Source organism: Syngnathoides biaculeatus, chromosome 16, assembly GCF_019802595.1.
Source record: "Syngnathoides biaculeatus isolate LvHL_M chromosome 16, ASM1980259v1, whole genome shotgun sequence".
Taxonomy (NCBI): domain Eukaryota; kingdom Metazoa; phylum Chordata; class Actinopteri; order Syngnathiformes; family Syngnathidae; genus Syngnathoides; species Syngnathoides biaculeatus.
The window spans coordinates 17,369,957-17,390,643 of NC_084655.1; the positions used below are offsets into that span (position 1 = coordinate 17,369,957).

General features: G+C 42.5%; 1 protein-coding gene across 2 annotated transcripts; it reads left to right on the plus strand.

Moving 5' to 3' along the window:
- The first annotated feature begins 385 nt into the window (after nt 1-385).
- map3k3 (mitogen-activated protein kinase kinase kinase 3) lies at nt 386-20,687 on the plus strand. Of its 2 annotated transcripts, none has more exons than XM_061846943.1 (17): nt 386-1,177; nt 5,339-5,392; nt 7,995-8,119; nt 8,211-8,251; nt 8,581-8,680; nt 8,742-8,858; nt 9,038-9,158; nt 9,369-9,502; nt 11,042-11,115; nt 11,475-11,542; nt 12,606-12,701; nt 12,771-12,932; nt 13,012-13,160; nt 13,878-14,009; nt 15,248-15,377; nt 16,669-16,846; nt 18,022-20,687. In XM_061846943.1, the coding sequence occupies exons 2-17, from the start codon at nt 5,389-5,391 to the stop codon at nt 18,242-18,244; spliced, it is 1,854 nt and encodes a 617-aa protein (XP_061702927.1). In that variant the 5' UTR covers nt 386-1,177; nt 5,339-5,388; the 3' UTR covers nt 18,245-20,687. The 2 variants fall into 2 exon arrangements, with proteins under 2 accessions (XP_061702927.1, XP_061702928.1); XM_061846944.1 differs by having other exon boundaries at nt 8,745-8,858.

Consider the following 20,687-nt stretch of genomic DNA (forward strand, 5'->3'; position numbering starts at 1 on the left):
TATTCGTAGTGTATATAAACATCTGGTTTTAACTATATGTGAACCTACTGTTGCATATATTTTACTTAAGCACCATTAATATATATTTTACTCTGCTTTCCGAGGATTACTGAAGGTAACACAGGCGTAACAAGTACTGTACATACAAATGACAAGTAGAAGTAAACGTAAAATTAGGTTTATTTTACGAAATATATAGCTATCTCGATGCATTAGTGTCAATGCAAGTATCAAGCCAACAGGTACAACGGAACCTATCATTGTACTGTATTGTACAAACGTAATCTTGGGTGTTCGTTCCAATTTCCGAGTGTTCTTGAAGGCAACAACACCAATACGTCACAATTTCTCCGCCTCCGCGGCAGTGCGCGCTCCTGTGGTCATATCGAAGAAGTAACTGCGCGTTCCCGCAGATTCACGGCGCTCTTTTCGACAAGAAACACTAACCCATTCGAGATAAAACACGTTTTTTTAGTACTTTGACAACAAAATGCAGCACCATTTAGAGAAGAAGGAATTATATTTGGCGGGCTCTGTTTCCAGGATGCTTTGGCAGCTGAAAAATAAGTTCCGGTGGTGAAATGTCTTGGGTTTTTTTTCTGTCAGGAAGTTGGAAGTAATCGCTCTGGAAATGCTTTTGAGCTTTGTTTTGGACGGCAGAAGTTATGGCGATCTAGTCGCACCGTGCTATAGTTTGTTGTTAAAAGATAAAAGTTTGTTGTCGTTTAATTGAATCAGTTCTCTGAAGAAGAGTTTTGACCCTACTCGGCTTCTCTCCTTTTTTTTTGTGCGTGTTCTCCAAAATGGATTCCATTAATGTTATTAAGTGAACGGGACACCTTATTTGGGCACCTCCAGATGTTTAAGCCGAACATATTTTGCGTGTTTTCCCAACATGTCACCCTCCGCAGCTCTTTCAAAAGAACACTTCCTGCCTAAACCCCCGACGTGACTGTTTTTTTTTTTTTTTTTTTTTTTCTTCTTACCTGGGAACTGTCGATCATCATTTTGTGTTTTTGTGAGACCCCTGGACCCTCTTGTGGGCAACAACATGGCGCCCGGCACGCATGCGCTCTGCCTGGCTGCGCGCGCCCGCTGAAGGAGGAGGATGCGCGCGCACCAAGAGGACCATACCTGTCACCGCGGGCGGAGGAAGGACATACGTCTGACCAATCAGGTGAGGAGTTGATTATGGCGCCCTCCACATTAGTGACGTCACAACGCGCCCAAAATAAGGGGCTTCATTTGTGCTTAAGATGGGCCTCGTAAAAGTGTAAAAATAAGTGATGATATGGGAAATAAAATTACTTCATTTGATGTTTTCTAAACAATTTTAACTACTATACAAATATTGAAAATACTTCATCAAATACTTTGTCATAAAACAATGATACAATTAAGCAATATATTTTATGTAGTTGCGATTGGTTGCCAACCAGTTTGTTGTGTACCCCCGCCTCCTGCCCGATGGCAGCTGGGATAGAGTGTGGCACTCCCCGCGACCCTCGTGAGGATAAGCGGCAAAAGAAAATGGATGGATGGATAAAACAATGATAGAGTGAAGCAATATATTGTATGTAGTTGTATTGTATGTTGTAGCTGAGATTGACTCAAGCACTCCTGCGACCCTCGTGAGAATAAGCACCTCAGAAAATGGATAGATGGATGAATCTTGTGTAGTTTTTTTTTATAATCTTAACTGCCATACAAGTGCAAAATGATTCCAACCACCACATAAAAATAGAATGAAATAAAAGGATTTAGCCGTTGATGTTAGCATTTTTAGCATTAAAAAACTTATCTAAAACTATTAAAATAATCAATTTGTTAGCATTTTTAAGTATTGAAATAAAATGACACAGCCGTTGATGTTTATCATTTTTAGCATTAACAAAACTTATCTAAAACTGTTAAAATAATCAATTTGTTAGCATTTTTACGTATTCTTATAAGTCATAAAATTATAAAAAGTCAACAGCTGTATAAGATCAGAAAAAAATATTTCCCTTTGTTTTTAGTAATATTAACTGTGAAAAACAACTTTAAAAACAAGTCAAGTAAATCTATCAAATGATGGACAACAACTTTTTGATATTGGTGATTTTAGCTTTCATTGGCATCACAGAAGTCTTAAAAAAATGTCAGCCACCACTTAATGCTAATAGATAAGTTTTCACGTGACCTCATGAGTCACATGACTTGTTTACGACGCCATACTGGACGGCAAAATTAGAATACAACTTGCGTTTTTTAGTGATCTTTTTATGAATATTGGCTTGCTTATAAGCGTCTTACGGCCTTTTCGTCGTGATATTTCATTGTGTGGCTTATGGTTGTAAAAACAGACAGAAAAAGTGGGTCAGAGACTTCAGGCTTTGTTTACCTTTTGCTGGGCAGTCAGCTAATTTACTGTGGTATCCTCCACACTTGTTACATATCTTTACGGAGGTCATTGGGCTGTCAATATGCCTACTAGCACCCGCAGTGAAATTTTGGTTTCCAGGTTCGCGGTGGATAACGTGAACCTCGTGGCTGTCGCTTGCAATAGCCTCTAGCTAAACTTTTGCTAACACGTGGGAGCGGGCAATGCTGATCGTTTTTTTTTTTTTTTTTTTTTTTCAAGCGTGTGCTCCGGCCCCTGGCTGAGTAACTTTTCGTGCACACTCGCTGTTTGTGTAGTTGCAGTCTTTAAGCAACAGCTTGAATTCTGTCCCAAAGTTCTCAATTGACTCACATTTACCTTGCGCCTTCTCGTGAAACTTATATCTAGCAAATATGGGGTTTTCTTTCAGAGTGAGGTAATCAGCGAATTTTTCGTAAGACGTTTTTAGCAACTTATCTCCGTCTCCGGTCAGTGTCCACGTATTGCCGACGTCCCGTCCTTTATCGCCGATCCACAGCAGGAGGAACTCCACTTTTCCTCTTCAGCTCTGTTTTTAAGCGGTCCTGTGAACACGGGTTTGGCGTGATGCTTAAATTTCCGCCACGCAACTGGTAAATTGGATGAGTCTCAGTCCATCTTCGGGCTCGGAACGCCAAACGTACGCCTCCATCGTGGTCAATTCGTCGTCGTCTTCCCCCCCCCCCAACTCCGTAGTTATACTACTGTCACTCTAACACCATGTTATGATCTTGCTGTCATGTTATTGAATAACGTAGTCCAACCGTACTTTTTAACATGGGTGATATTTATTTCAATCCCCCCACCGCCAACCTCTCTAGCTCACTTCCTTATCCTCCTTTCTCATCGCGCCCTGCTGACGTCGACACAATCACAATTACACCACACTTGCTATATACGAGACGTACTATAGCTCAATCTAATAATAACGAGCCGATACTTGCTCTCGGGTTTCACGCCAGCGCAAGTGCCTCAATCGCCTCTGGTTACGGTGTTCGTTTGTCAAAGGACTTTCTAGATAAAAGATCAAACGATAACCGTAGCCAAAACATTACAATATACACTTAATCGCTTCCTAGCTATGATATGTAGACACGATCTTGCCGTCCAAAATGGCGTTGTAAACAAAAAACACGTGGTCGGCGTGACGTCAATGAAATGTATCTATTGGTTAACAAGACAACTCGGTTCTAGCTGTGAGTTTTGTTAATTGGGCGGGGGCGGGGAGGATAAAATGCGGACTGGGAAAAACAGCCCTCAGACTAAACCGCTCGGGGAGAAAAGGGGGTGCTGTGTGTGGGTTGGGAGGTGGGGAGGGTATCATGGAAACATGATACAAGAAAAATAAAGCAGGCATAGCAGACTGGCCTGGTAGAGCCGCTGCTTCTTCTGCATGTAAAATTCCCGACATTCCGCTCGGGGGATCATGAGAATCAGGAGCGAAGGCAGCAGGCTGCAGCGGGCATCCCGTAGCATGTTCTTGTACTTCGCGGCATTCCCTGAAGTAACCACCTTCAAGGCCTCCAAGCACGTTTCCTTCCGCCTCGGCCGGCGCGTACGTATGCCAAGTGGCGGACGCTCGAACGCAATGTGGCAACCGACCGCCGGCGGACGTGCCCGGCATTCCTGTGGTGGGATTACTACCCAGAAGGCCAGCGGATTGTTGTCGAGGGCGCCAGTGCGCTTTTACATGTTTTCGCGTTAAAAATAATGGATGTGGAAGTCATCGGAACTGGGTACAAAATGTCTGGCATGAAGCTTTTTATTAACTGTACTGGCGCGGTTCTTAAAGCGTCAAAAGAATTTAACTCCGCAAAAATTAATTAAATAAATAAAGCAATCTTCCGAAATGTAACTTTGGTGACACGTATGATGACAGTATATAAACTGGGCCAGACTAGTTACTGACAGTTCAGCAGACAGCAGCGTTCAAAGCGGGCCAGACTCATTTCCAGTAAATCAATGCAGATTGTATGCAAAGCAGGACAGGTCAATCGCTAGCCGTGTAGCAAATGGTACATAAAACGTCCCAGACTAATTTCTGGCATTGCCGTATACGATACATTAAGCAGATTAGAGCAACGGGCAGTTACATGAAGTGGACCACAGTATTTGCTGGAAGTGTTGTTGACAGACATAACGTGGAACAGAGTAAGTGCTGGCAGTCTAGCAGAGGTAATACATGAAGTGAGCCAGACTAATTGCTGACAGTGCAGCAGTGTACAGCAAGTGAAGTGGAAAAAAAATAATTACTGGCACAACATCAGATACATTACATAATAATATTTGTATACAGTATAATATATGGAGTGCCTTTCATGGGCCCTAAGAGCGCTAACACATGAAGTGGATCAGACTAATTTCTGACAGTGTGAATACACTGCATTAAGTGGGGGAGGATTAATTGCTGGTATTACAGCATAGACTGTACCCAAAGTTGGGCAGAGTAATTTCCGCCACTGGCCATACAGTATCCGAGCTGGGCCAGACTAATTACTACAATTGCAGCAATTAGTCTGGCCCACTTCATTTAGCATATCTGCTGAACGACCAGTATCGTAAATGTAGCGGGGAGGCGACTTGCTGGCATTATTAGTATTTATTCAAGCCCGCATTATGTACTTTCTGTTGCACTACCAGCCATACAGTACATGAAACAGGTCAGGCTAATAGCTGGCAGTGCTGTTCAACTGCTAGCGATTACCTATCATTTGTTGTTCACAAGCGTTCTTAAGAAAGTCTGTGTTATGTCGACCTACGTCAGGTTACATTCTTGCCAAACTCGGCTTTTTTCCGGCCAAGATGGCAGCCGGCTCGCATCCTGACAATTCTTGCGTGTCTGATTGATAACCTTTTGTCTTCTCACATCCTCCTGGAGGAAAAACATCACCAAAAAGCCCAATTTCAAAGTCTAATGTTATTTTGTGTTTGGCGCAGTTGTCCCGGCAGGGTTCTGAAGCTTTGAAGACCACGCCAGCATCGCCACAATGAGTAAGTCCCCCCAAACGCAGACATAAAACAGACCTTTTGGGTTTTCCTGAAAAAATAAATAAATACAATAAAATAAAAAAACAAAAAAACTGGCCACTGTCGGAGCGTCTGTTTCAGACTCCGGCGGGTGAAGGATCGGGTTTCAGTACCCTATGAAAGGGGATTTCTTCTTCTCCTGACTGTGATGTCAGTCCAAGCTACACAAGACCAAATGTTTGCTCTTCTTGCGAGGCAAAAAAACCTACCTCGATATCAAACGTGGGAGAAGGCTCATTGAAAAGCAGCATTTTTTCCCTTGACATTGGCAGTGTGAAAGGTACCAGCATGGAGTCAAAGGATTAATTCAACCAACTTCAGAGGTAGAATCTGAGGTGGCACGTTGCCTGTGTGGAAGGGTATAGAGCTCGCGCACGTGACGTCACCATTTTTACGCCACCATATTGCTGGTCAGAAAGAGCTGCTCGACAATGTAGGGGACTTTGAACCGCAGCAGAATATTCACAATGCCCGAGACTTTTTGCAGTGTTGATTGTTACAACAGACAAGACAGATATTCAAAGAGGTCGTTCTATAGAATAACAGCTGAAAAGACCAGAAAATATCGATGGATTTCGGCTATTAAACATGATGGATGGTCCCCAACCAAAAATAGGCACACGCCTGTGTAACGACCACTTCATTTCAGGTAGGAATTATTCTTCTCAATCTCAAATTCCAAAAAGTATTTACAATGCCAAGTTGGCTCATTTGAGAACAATGCGTTTAAAAAAACAAAAAAAACCCGACAGGTAGTTGTCTCCAACGTACACGAAGCGTGTTACGACCACACGTTAAACTTTGGTAAACCTCTCCCCAACATACGTTTTTTTTTTTTCTTGTTGTTTTTAAAATATACATTGCTCTCAAATGAGTCCAATGCGTATTTAAAAAAAAAAGAAAATAAACCGTCGGTCACACAGGTTTACGTAGGTTAATGTGTGGCCGCAACACGTTTCCGTGTACGAAGGAGCCAACTTTTTTTTTTCCCCCAATCATAATTAATGAATGGGAGTTTGTGTAAAACCAGGGGTTATTTATTTAAATATTGATATTTGTGTAAAAAAATCTGAGTCGCTCCATCGCTATGTGGGATTTATTCTTGATTGAAAACAGATCCAGCAACCAATTATTTATATGCGTCCACACTTTTCTACGCTTTCAAACTCTTCCGTGTAAACCTCGATTTACTCACCAGATCTATGTGGAGATCCAGTTGTCCAAGACAAGCGGAAGCGGGTTAATAGTCCAATTTCTTATCGGCGAAAACATCGACTTCGGCATTAAACATGGGTCCTTTATGCCAAGTGTCTCTCATTTTCCACGTACCTTCGTTTATTATCACCTTCTAAATGTGGAAAGATATCGGAGAAAACTCTGGGCGTCGTGCTATAACAGGCATGAGGATTTCGGCAAGTATGGTAACCGATCTTTCGGTTCCGTTGATTTTTGTCCTGGGAAACGGTGGGAAACGATTTTATATTCATATTCTGCACCTCAGCTTTATCACCTCACCTTCTTCATTGGTTCCGGCAATAAATTCTTCAGATATAGTCCACTTTTGGAACGTCTTTAGGGGCACGGTCTCTTGTCTTTTACGCTTAGCAACCGACATGTTTGACTAGCGTTTGAGTGACCCGGATATGAATAACTCGACCTTGCGCATGCGTAGCGCAGAAGCGGAAACCGGTGCCGTTTGTAAACCACACTGACAAAGCTGGGTGTTTTGATCATTAAAAATAAAGGGGTTCATGTAGGTCCGTTTTATACAGATTCTTGTATTTCGTTGAGAACTTGTTTTACATTGCACACGTGGGCGAATTTTATTAAAAGTAATACCTGAGATCTGGGAAACGGACTTTCGGTTCTGTGTTTTCTCAGGCTGGGTAACGGAACAATCGTTTCCGTGAAATGCTCACGCCTGCATAAGACGTGTTTTCGCGTCGTCTCCAACGGACTTAGCATTGAAGAAGGCTTTGTTTGACCGGCACTTCTGGCCAGTGACGTGATTTGATGACGTAGGTGCATAAGCTCTATAGCAGAAAGCTACCAACCCAAACTTCCACACCTGATACTCCGTTAAAACATACAAGGTGATGAAAGTACCAATTTGGGGTTAAAGGTATGCGAACGGTACTAAAAGTTTGACACCCCCAACAATAACAGAAATGTTCTTGACATCGCAAGAAGAGAAGGAACTTTATTGCCTTCCATCCTCTAACCAGCAGTGAGAAAAGTACCGACACCAAATATTGGTTGAATTAATTCTGTTGATTTCCCTCCCAACTTCTCAGGTTATACTAGAAAACAAATGAGAATCTTTAGTCCCCTTTACACTGCCCATCAGAAAATGTATTCCCCCCTGCCGTGATGCAACAATTTCATATTATTTTTTGAGGAAGTTCTTCCCATTCCGGAAGTGACCATTCTTCCACCAATCAAGGTCTAGCCATGCCCTTTTGGGTCCCTTATTATTGCATTTCATACCCCTGGGGAAGAGTCCAAGAACATACATAGAAATGAGAAAATGGCGTCCCAAATGTTTGTCGTATTTGTCGTCCTCCAGATGAACGACAGGCCCTCCACTCCATCATGAAGGACCTGGTGGCCCTGCAGATGACGCGCCGCCAACCCGTCCTGCCTTATGACGGCGGCGGTAAACTCAAGATACCTGCACAGGCTAATAAACAGGTAAGTCACCCCTCAATTTTGGCGCCATTTTTTTGTATGTAATGTTTTAGATTTCTGTATAACTGAAGGCTTTGTGTTTATTTACTCTCAGGAGGACATCAGGATCAAATTTGAATTCTCAGGCGAGAAGCGGTAAGTTTGTTGACAAGCTTTTATATGCATCCCGCTGGGGAAAACCTTTTTCAGAGAGGTCAATATGTATCATAATATATGTAATTCTCAGACTCTACACTAGACTAACCGACATAGCAACTGTCTGTGCACCACAAATATGCACAGTACTGTTCATTGTACTTGAAGTTCTTGGAACAGAAAAATGTATCAAAACGCTAGCCACGTAGCAGGGTCTTCTTTGGGCCCAGATAAATTCCCCTAAAATTACATTAAGACAGGATTTCCTGCAGTCCATACACCGACAATCATCCTTCAAGAGATTCTCCCATCTGGTCCCCTCGTTTTAGAATCCTTACATTTGGCCGACCCATACAGTTTGATGACGTCCAACACAAAGTCAAGCTGGTGTTTGGCCAGCAACTGGACCTCCATTATATGAGCAACGAGGTACGAGCGCGCTGTTGTTGTCGCGCCGCTGTGCCTTGTTGACATGCGGGTTGCCTCTCAGCAGTTGTCCATCCCGCTGCGAGGCCAGGATGACCTGGACAAGGCCGTGGACCTGCTGGACCGAAGCCCCAACATGAAGAGCATCCGGATTCTGCTGCTCGCGCAGGAACACAATAATGTGAGACAGAGATTGTTATTTCGAAGCCTTTTTATATCAAGCTAGCTGTAGCTTAGCGTGCTAACATTACCGTACTAGCTTGGGCAGCTAGTTTGAGTGAGGGGTCCTGCAGTGACACACCACGACATGATTCGAGTGGTATTCCCACCTTTTTAAATAACCCGATCCCCATCTTACAGGCCCCCTCGCCATCCCAGCACATGCCATGCAAGCAGGTTCGAATCAAGGCCTCGCAGTCCACTGGAGACGTCAGCGCCGTGTATCTGGCGTCGGAGCCTAGGGGGCGCCACATGTCCACCGGTAAGCTGCTGTGCTGGCCCTTCGTCGCAGATTCGACATTTTATAAAATACCGGGAATAACAGTGAAAAGATGTCAAAATTCATAGAAAAGGAACACAAAACGGCATTTTACATCGGCAACAGGCTGTCGAAACATTCATTTGACAGTTTGCGTAGTGCATTTAACCTAAACTTTATTTTGTTTTTTGTTGTTTCCCGCTGGATGAACAGGTTCTCAGAACGTGGGCCGCAGCTCGCCACCTCCCGGCTATGTGCCAGAACGCCAGCAGAGGATCGCCCGCCAAGGTTCCTACACCAGTGTCAACAGCGAGGGCGAATTCATCCCGGAGACCAGTGACCAGTGTGTGAGTTACATTTTACTGAAAGCACACAATTTATGCACGTTTTTTGTTGTTGTTTTTTTCAACAATGTAAAAGAGTTGCCTGAGTGTGTGGCATGCTTTCTTCAAAACTCACTTCATAAAGGAAAAAATGGCGTTCACTTTGGATTTGAAAACATCAAAGTCATTCTTGGGCGAGGTTTAAAGATAATAATGAATAAATAAAGTAAAAGGGCGGGACGGTGGATGAGTTGCAAAGTGTTGGCCTAACAGTTCTGAGGTCCCGGGTTCAATTCCGGACCTGCCTGTGTGGAGTTTGTTTGTTCTTCCCGTGCCTGCGCGGGTTTTTTTTTCGAGCACTCCAGTTTCCTCCCACATCCCAAAAAGATGCAACATTAATTGGACACTCTAAATTGCCCCTAGGTGTGATTGTCATAGACTATCTACCTCTATGTGCCCTGCGACTTCCTGGCAACCAGTTCACGGTGTCCCCCGCCTCCTGCCCGTTGACAGCTGGGATAGGCTCCAGCACTCCCGCGACCCTTGTGAGGATAAGTGGCGAAGAAAATGGATGGAAATAAAGTAAAATGTGTATATAGAGAGTCCTATAATGTTTGTTGTGCTTTATATTAAAATGATCTTCGTCATTTTGTATTTAGTTGTATCCATCTATTTTCTGAACCGCTTATCCTCACAAGGGTCACAGGAGCGCTGGATCCTATCCCAGGTATCATCGGGCAGGAGGCGGGGTACACCCTAAATTGGTTCCCAGCCAATCCCAGGGCACATTGAGATAGATAACAGTGTATGACAATCACACCTTTGGGCAATTTAAGAGTTTCTAATCAATGCATGTTTTTGGGAATTGGGAGGAGACCGGAGTGCCCGGAGAAAACCCACGCAGGCACAGAAAGAAGATGCAAACTCCACACAGGTGGAGCCCGGATGATGAACACCGATCCTCAGAACTGTGAGGCCAACGCTCTAACCAGTTGTGTCACCTAGTTTTATCCATAAAAACTACTATTTTTACATGTTTTAAATGCATAAATAACCCTGGTTCCCACCTTTAGGAGAGGCTACATTTCAGATGACCAATCAAATCTTATAAATTACAATTATTTTCAGTTTTTTTTATTTATTTTTTTCTGTGTAGAAATAGTTAAAAGCACTATTCACAAAATACCTCTTTAATTTAACCATTTGGGACATCATGATTTCCACACCTTATATCCTTCAGTATATAAAAATATTTAAGTGTTTTATTCTGATTCTGGTTATTGGGACGATCTACTAAGAAAACCCAAGTATTCTCTCGCACGCAGCGTCCCATTTTGGGATGAGATTATAAATTACTAAAGTTATCATATAATTTAAGAATAAATAAAAAAGAAGTGTTATTTCCTTGATTGTGGCCTGTTAGGAGACTTTTATCTCAATAAGGCAAAAAATTGCCACCCTGCCCATGAATGGGTTAACTAAGCTATTATTTCAAAAGTTCAATTCTTCTTGTGTGATTTGTTTAACTGTTGTAGGTATGTTTTTTTTTTTTTTCTTCTGAAGATTCTGGATACCTGGAGCAGTGCTGAGAACTCAGTGTCTGGAAGTTGTCAATCTCTGGACAGTAACTCAGACAGGTTGGCATTCGTTAACTCTACGGTAGATATTCATTGTAGTGAAAGTTTATTTTTGGTCATGCATTAGAAAAGAAATAAATACATGAAAAACTTCCCTGTGGCTTTGGTTTAAGTCACATTGTGGAAAGAATGTTTGATAACAATTTGGAGTGTCTTAAAAAAAGTTAAGTAATAAACATAAACAGTGGTAATCCTTGGATGCTTACTGATATGAAGTTTAGTACGACGTTCTACCATATTGCACCAATTTTCATTTTGTGATACGATCCTTACAGTTAATTTCACCAGTGACAATAGTTTTAAGCCTTGTAGGAGAGCTTCATATTTTGTGATTAATTTGAACTGTTCTGTCGTGGCAGCCCCTCCCTGAGGAAGTCCCGCATGCACCGAGCCAAGAGCTACCCCGATAACAGACAAGAGTTCTCAGGTGAGAAGCCGCAATCCGATAAGCCTCTTTCACGCTGTCCTTCAAAGATGGAATTTCATAAATACATTTTAGATAATTGGTATTATTGTAAATAATATAATCCCATGTAAACCCTAACAGTAAAATAAACAATTTGGCATATACAGTGCTGTGAAAAAGTATTCTTTTTTTTTTTTTTGCATGATTAAATAATTAAGTCTAAATTATATAACATTCAAAATATGACGAACTAATTATTTTATTATGACTAACAATAAAAGGTTACCGTAATTCCCAGCCTACAGAGCTCACCTGGTGATAAGCCTCGGCACACAGAAAGAGTTTAACACTAACGCAGCGGTGCTAACGCTAATGCTAGCGCGGTAGTGCTAATGCTAACGTGGCGGCGCTGACGCTAACTAGCGTGGCAGCTATGAAAAAAGTCACGGCTCGCAGGCCGGAAATTACGGTATATAGATGTTTTTTTTTTTCTCTCTATTTAAAAAATGAAATGTCCTTGGGTGCAAAAGTTTGGTCACCCCTGGTCAAAGATGGAATTTCAAAAATATATTTTAAATCATTGGTTCCTTTATTGTAAATAATAGAATCCCATGTAAACCCTAACAGTACAATAAACAATTTTACATACACAGTGCTGTGTAAAACTATTGGCCATATTCTTTTTTTTTTTTTTTTTTTTTTTTTTTTTTTTTTTTTTTGCATGGTTGCCCCGCTGGTTAAGTAATTAACAGGCTTAATTATATAACATTCGAAATATGACTGAAAACTGAGAACTAATTATTTTATTATGACTAACAATAAAAAGTTACCGTAATTCCCGGCCTACAGAGCGCACCTGGTGATAAGCCTCGGTACACAGAAAGAGTTTAATGCTAACGCGGCGGTGCTAACGTGGCGGCGCTAACGCTAATTACCGCGGCAGCTGTGAAAAAAGTCGTGGCTTGTAGGCCGGGAATTACGGTATATACATGTATTTTTTTTTTAAATTAAATGTGCTTGGGTGCAAAAGTGTGGTCACCTCTGGTCTGTATATTGATTATAATAATAATTCTACTGTTTTCAGACCGGGAGAACCACGCCTACGATCGCATCGTCGGAAAGGGAGGCACATACCCTCGCCGTTATCACATCTCGCTGCATCACAAGGACCTCAGTGAAGGTACCACCACCGGCAATCCTTCATGCAGCGACACGTCAATCAAACTGCTTTTTAATTTGTCGGGGTTAGGGCGGCGCACCTTTCCGCGTATCCGCCGCCCGCAGGGGAACCTCTTCACCCTGGTGCCTTCGCGTCGCTCTCGCAGCGGCAGCGAAGAAAGCGTGGGCAGCTGGCAGCTGGTGGACAGCCAGGGCAGGCTGCGACCACAGGAACGCCCCGTCGCCCATAAATGTACCTATGACACCAATTTTCTGTGACAGCGAGTTGAACAAAATGGAAGACTTGCTTCGTTTTGTGTCGGGTTTTCCAGCGCCCAGTGCCCCGGTGACATGGCGGAGAGGCAAGCTCCTGGGCCAGGGGGCGTTTGGGCGGGTGTACCTGTGCTACGATGTGGACACGGGACGGGAGCTGGCGGCCAAGCAGGTGCAGTTTGATCCTGACAGTCCAGAGACCAGCAAGGTGAGAAGAGCTTTTTTTTTTTTGTATGACTTTTATGACTGTTGTGCGATACATAATTGATTAACGTTAATTAAGGTTTCAGAACAGCTAAATTTTGACACTGGAATTGATCATTTACATCACAGGTGTCAAAGTCAAGGCCGGGGGCCAGATCTGGCCTGCCGTGTGATTTTATGTGGCCCGCGGAGGCAGATCATTTGTATCAACTTCCATAATTTTTTTGTTCAAATCTGTACCAAAATTTCAAATTGTCCTATCATAAATGATGACATTGAGCTATCACAAGCATTTTTGTGTTACCAAACAACAATAGCTGGAAAAACCCATTACCCTTGATTTCTGATTCCAAAACGAGTTCATAAATTTAATGTGTAAATATGATGAGGCGGTTAAAGATTTTTATCGTTTCACAGCCATAACGCCCCTTTTGAGGGAAACCGCAAGTGCAATGTGGCCCGCGACAAAAAATGAATTTGACACCCCTGATTTACATTATTTCCTACAAAAAATTGAGTTTGGTAAACACATTAAAGCCTGCAGGACTTCCTGCTTTTACATTTTTTTTATTTCCTGTTTTGTGACAAACTCAAACCGGTCCTGTGTGTCATTGTCAGGTCATCCTATTTGTGCCTCCTGGTCCATATATTTGCTGTAATTCAATGATTTGTCATCTTTTCATGGTCCGTTTCGTTTCGACCTTTTCCGTTGTCCTTGCAGGAAGTCAGCGCGCTGGAGTGCGAGATCCAGCTGCTGAAGAACCTTCGCCACGAGCGCATTGTGCAGTATTACGGCTGCCTGAGGGACCGCAACGAGAGGACCCTCACCATCTTCATGGAGTACATGCCTGGGGTGAGCAAACGTTCCCTCTGTGTGTTCCTTTGCCAACTTCCAGGCTTGTCCAAAAACAAGTCAGATAATGATGACATGGAATGATGTTTCAAGCAGGAGAAACATTTGCTGTTTCTTTAGCGGGGGAGTGATTTTGTTTCTTTCTGGGGTTTCTTCCTTGCTTACATCTCTTTCCAAGTTGACCTCAGTTCGGATTCGCCACCGGGCAAGACCACAGCTTCTGATTTTTAAATCCCGGGGAAGTGAAAACTGTTATTAGAAAAACACAACTGTTCTTTGAACTTGTAGTTCTTGGAACAGAAAAATGTATCAAAACGCTAGCCACGTAGCAGGGTCTTCTTTGGGCCCAGATAAATTACCCCAAAATTACATTAAGACAGGATTTCGTGCAGTCCATACACCGACAATCATCCTTCAAATGTTTTGCGTTACATTGTTAAAGATCCTGTGGTCGAAATTTGCATTAAGACCTTTGCACCTAGAGTTTAAAGAACTTTTAGTTAGCCAAAAGGTTCCAATCACATCAGTTGCAGCTGGTCAAGTTTCTAAAATCCATCCATCCATCCATTTCCTTAGCCGTTTATCCTCACAAGGGTCACGGAAGTACTGGAGCCTAACCCAGCTGTCAACGGGCAGTTGGCGGGTTACACTCTGAACTGGTTGCCAGCCAATCGCAGGGCACATGGAGACAGACAATAGGGGCAATTTAGAGTCTCAAGTTAATGTTGCTTGTTTTTGGGATGTGGGAGGAAACCGGAGTGCCCGGAGAAAACCCATGCAGGCATCAGGAGACCATGCAAACTCCACACAGGCACGGGCCGGGTTTGAACCAGGGACCTCAGAACTGTGAGGCCAACGCTTCACACCTGCCCCACTATGCCACCAGTTCCTAAAATATTTCTACTTAATGTTCCAGTAGCGAAGTTTTTGGGACTTCCACTTGCACTATTTCTTAAGATGGATATTTGTTTGGTGGCAATGAATTCATCTGATTCTATTTTGACATTCACATCCCAATTTAGATTCTCCAATTAATTTAATGAATGTTTTGGGGATGTGGGAGGAAACCAGAGTGCCCGAATTGGGTATTTTTTTTCCCGCGTCATTTTATTTGATTTGTTCTTGAGGATTTTGAAGGCATTTAAAGTGCTCATTATTATTATTTTTTGTTTAATTCCACAAAAATGGCATCTACCTGTCACGTTGTTAATATAAGGTATGGTCTTGCTTCCTGTCAGGGTTCAGTCAAAGACCAGCTAAAGGCTTATGGCGCGCTAACGGAGAATGTGACCCGGAAGTACACCCGTCAGATCCTGGAGGGAATGTCCTACCTTCACAGCAACATGATTGTGCACAGGGATATCAAGGGTAAGTAAGTCACACATGCATGTAAAAGTAGTAAGTAGCATGTAAAAAAAGTAAGCAAAACTAAGAAAATAAGTTTAAAAAAAAAAACAATAATAATAAAAAATAATAATAATACATTTAAACAAATTAAAAAGGTAAAAAAACATTACCATGTAAAGGTCTGATGTCTTAACTTACAAGTTTGAACCGTCCCAGTGGACTGACATTGAAATCAAACAAGACATCCATCGATCCATCCATTTTCTTCACCGCTTATCCTCACAAGGGTCACGGGGAGTGCTGGAGCTTATCCCAGCTTTCAAGGTGAGGTACACCCTGAACTGGTTGCCAGCCAATTGCAGGGCACATCGAGACAAACAGCTGCACTCACAATCACACCTAGGGGCAATTTACAGCGTCCAATCAATGTTGCATGTTTTTGGGACGTGGGAGGAAATCGGAGTGCCCGTTGGAAACCCACGCACGCACGGGGAGAACATGCAAACTCCACACAGGTGTGGCCGGGATCGAACCCGGGACCTCAGAATTGTGAGGCCAACGCTTTCCAGCTGATCCACCGTGCCACCTCAAACAAGGCAAGTTTTTAAATACGCAATTGCAATCTAGACCGGGCAAGTCATAAATCAAATCAAAAACTTTTCAGTCTATCTAGCCAGTGGTCCCATAAAATACAAGTTCATTTGGTTCCACTAATACGCTCAGCGATCCAAACACTACGACCTTAAGTCTTCTTTACTAATTGAAGTGAATGTCTCCCCCCCCAAAGATGCTTGTAATGTTTTTTTTAGTAATGAAAATAGCGCTCTATAACATAATAAAATACTTTGTAAAGAACTGGGTTTTTTTTCCCCTAATTCTATCAACATTGTTGAGCTTCTCTGGTGTGCCCTGGACACGTCGGGGTAGTATAGTTCAGGCATACTGGATATACAGTACATGGAGCCCTTCACAAGTCACATAATGTAGCTTGCCCTACTTTATGGGTTTTATAGTGACTGATGAAGTAAAATGTCGTAGTTACTGTTTCTTATTTTTGAGTTGGAAACTTGCACGTTAGCTTTTCGCGTGTTTAGCATTTTATCAAAACGTAATTCTTGAATCGAAATGTAAAATTCTTCTGCACTCTGCATAATAGCATGCTGGTGGGTCACGTCACGTCAAGTCTGTCATAAGTTGGGCAAGGCCAAAGTCACCTTAAGTCTGACGCAAGTCAAGTCATGTGACTGAAGCCGCCCGCCTGTGTCTCACGGGAACAAATGTAGAAAGATGCCGGTATATATTTGACTCTAAGGGGCCAACATTCTGCGGGACTCGGAGGGCAACGTCAAGCTGGGCGACTTCGGGGCCAGCAAGCGTCTGCAGACCATCTGCATGTCGGGAGCCGGCATACGCTCTGTGACCGGCACCCCCTACTGGATGAGCCCGGAAGTCATCAGCGGGGAAGGCTACGGCAGGAAGGCCGACATCTGGTGAGTTCACGCAACGGGTTTCGAGAAATGTCAGTGCCAATTGTGAAATGTACAATATTTAGTTGCATGAGCACAGTTTCTGGCAGCTTCTTCAAAGTGGATCTGAATGGGGACAGTCAAGGGTTAGGGCAGGGGTGTCAGACTCATTTTTGTCACCGGCCGCATTTTACTTATTGTTTCCCTCGGAGGGCCAGTATGACTGTGAAACCATAAAAGTCTTGAACTGCCTCATCATATTTACACATGAAATTTATGAACTAGTTTTAGAATCGGAAACCAAGGGTAATGGATTTTCCAACTATTGTTGTTTGGGAACACAAAAATGCTTGTAATAGCCCAACGTTATCATTTATGACATGACAATTTGGAATTTTGGGACAGATTTGAACAAAAATCATGGAAGTTGATGCACACGATTTGCCTCCGCGGGCCACATAAAATCATGCGGCGGGCCGGATCTGTCCCCCGAGCCTTGAGTTTGACACCAGTGTGTTAGGGTTTACAATTAGTTCTTCAAGCCAGGGTCAGACTTTTAAAGGATCGTTTATGTCAGGGTTGAGGTTTCAAATTAGGGTTTTCAAGCCAGGTTTGCCGTTTAAAAACAGTTTCAACCAGAATTGGGATTTCAAAGTAGGGTTAGGGTTTTTCCTACTAGACTTTCAAGCCAGTCTCAGACTTGCAAAGTAGGGTGAAAGCCAGAGTCAGGGTTATGGTTTCAGGGATTCGGTTTTCAAGTTAGGGATTCAATTTAGGATTTTAAGCAGGGACTGGGGTTTCCTGGGATGGTTTTAAACCAGTGTTAAGATTTAAGTAAGAGCTTGGGTGTTGAATGAGGATATTAAACCACTTCAAGGTCAATGTTTTAAAACGGTAAAAAGTTCTACTTAGAGTTTAAAGTTACAGTAAGGGTTTCAACGTAGGGTTTAGACCCAAAAATAGGGTTTCGATGTAAGGCCTCCAATCTCCCTTTGAATTTTTAGTCATTTAAAACCAAGGCAAGAGTTTCGAAACCCAAAGCCTGGTTTCGAAGTAGGATTTCAAGACTAGCTTTGGTTTTGAAGTTGCTGTTTCAAGACAAGTTTAGGATTTCAAAAATGGGTTTTCAAACTTAAAGTCGGTGTGTGTGTGTGTGTGTGTGTGTGTGTGTGTGTGTGTGTGTGTGTGTGTCTTTTCAGGAGTCTGGGCTGTACTGTGGTGGAGATGCTGACGGAGAAACCGCCGTGGGCCGAGTACGAGGCCATGGCGGCCATCTTCAAGATCGCCACGCAGCCCACCAAGCCCCTGCTGCCGCCGCACACCTCTGAGCAGGCCCACGACTTCGTCCGCCGCATCTTCGTGGAGGCCGAGCTGCGCCCCGGCGCGGAGGAGCTGCTCAGGCACCCCTTCTCGGACAGCTAAGCTAAAAATATGTAGCCCATAAAGGTGGGGTGTCGAAATCCAAATACTGTAGCTGGTTCTTCTTTTGAATTTGAAGACATATTCGTAGGAGCCTTCACGAGTTGACGCAGGGTGATGATGTCATCATGGTCGCCCTTAAAATTCAAAGTAAAGTGCACTGTATGGACAAAGGTATTGAGACACTTGGCCATTAGTCTGGGGAGGTTTTCAAATTAATATTTCAACCCCGGTTTAAGCTTTTCAATGTTTTCAAGCATTTTCAAGGATTTTTCTATGATAGCGCAAATGCGTGGTGTGTCCCAAAACTTTTGTCCACGTAGTTGTTCGCATATACTTGTAAGCTATTTTTTAAATTGTTTTGTATTACAGGAAGAAACGCAAGTTGTTGAATGGCTGTCAGAAAGCGTGTAGTCGAGCAATCACGCGCTATTGATCGGCCCTTGATTGATTGATTGTATCAGGGGCATGTCGAGTGTTGGGAAAGGAATTTTGCAGGAGGTTGTTTTTGAGCCATGTCACCAGGAAGTGACTTGTTGTTGCCTTTGCTGTTGTTGTTGTTGGCGCCAAATCCACTCGCCAGCCGCCTAAATGAGAGGTCAAGTTTTTGTGGGGGTTTTATAGAAGTGTTAAAAAGCAGCAAAAAGCTCAACAACAAAGCTTTAACGATCAATTGTAAATCTAATTAGATGCACTTTTCAAAATGAATGTTAAAAATTAGATTTGTATTTACGTCAAATGTGATTTTTTTTTTTTTTTCAAAATGTGATTTTTAAAAAATTATTTATGCCCCTGTGCCAGTTTACTTTGATTTTTATATTAGTTATTTTTTTTTGTTGTATTTTAGTTGATGTTATGACAAAGAATGAGTTGAAAGCAGCTGGTTTTGCAGACGTGCCCCTGACCCACCCCTCCAAAAAAAAAAATCCTGTTTCTTCGCAGGAAAGCAACTCTGGCTGGCCGAGTTCTGTTTTGGGGCACGACCAAAATATTACTTCTGCAGTGAAATGACAATCGGATGACATTGTCAAAAAATCGACATTTTAATGTTGTTTTCTTGCTTTTCAGATATAAATCAAGAGCATGTGAAGCTTTGTTGGTTGAGCCAAATGACGACTTTGTTCACCTTGGGCCGGGTCCGTGCGGTGGCCACAACATTAGGTACACCTGCGCCATAAGATCCTTTTTTTTTTTTCAGTTTTTTTTTAACAATATATCAATTACCCCAACAACAACAAAAGAGTATGGAAAATATTTATACTTTTTTTCTATTATTTATAGAAATGAAATTTAAAAAGTATGGCATAAAAATGTCTTGTTATTGATAGCAAGTCCTAGTGTTTTCTTTCACCTTTTTAGCAAATTATCAAAATACAATAAAATAATTTACTTTTGCAGCGGTGTCTTGAGTTACAAGTTTAATTCAGGGTGCATATCAGAGGCAAAATAGCCCTAGAGTATTGTACCTTATAAAAAGAAAGTAATGACATAATCATATATAATATAAAGAATTAAACATTCTTCTCACTGTTTTTGCTTCACTTCAATCGGCAATTGATGTGTGTGCACCTCAGCCACCTGGGGGCAGTATAATCGAGAAATACAGTATACTACATGGAGACGTCACAACGCCTCAGCAGTAGTACTAGTCATTCTCTGCAGAGGATAAAAAATATGTCCGTTTATTGTTACAGCATATTATCTGCCTACATTGTGTTCAAATAGCTGCTTTAAGGGTTATAACACTGCCACATAGATGCTAATGGTTGGCCCCTCCAGCTATGGCATTTCCCATTAAGTAAGTAAGTTTCTTTCGGCTTGTCCCTTTCGGAGTCGCCACGGCGTGTCATCTCAGATGAACGCACATATATGTTTGGCACAATTTTTACGCCGGATGCCCTTCCTGACGCAACCCGTCTCGGGGAGTGGAGGCCGCAGTGGGATACGACCAAACCTAGCTTGTTTTAGGCTCAAGAGTGAAGAAGTGCTCACTAATTCTATCCGCCCAACTGCCACTTGTTGTGAAGGAAGTTGAGTTTGCCGCCAATATAGAGCGCTGACATCTCACAATTGCGCTCTCAAGTCAAAGCCGAAATTCGTCTCGATGGCCCGCTCGTACCTCCAGAAGTTACTCGTATCTCAAGGCCCAACTTGTTTTTTTTTTGTCTGCAGGTGTACCTAAAGTTGTGACTAATGATTGAATGTGGAATCTTCATGCTAATGCTAAAAAAAAAAAAATCCTTGGGTTGAACAATGAGCATGAGCTAGTTTAGATGTTTCTATATTATCACGCATGTTTATGTTTACCCTTATTGTACCGTGACGGGACTTGCAGTGCAAAGTCAAAATTATATTTTGCAGAAAGCAGAGTTGAATGACTTTCATGTCTTTTTATGTATACAAAGTGCCTTCTATAAATAAATAATTTTGGGAAATGTCCTGTCGA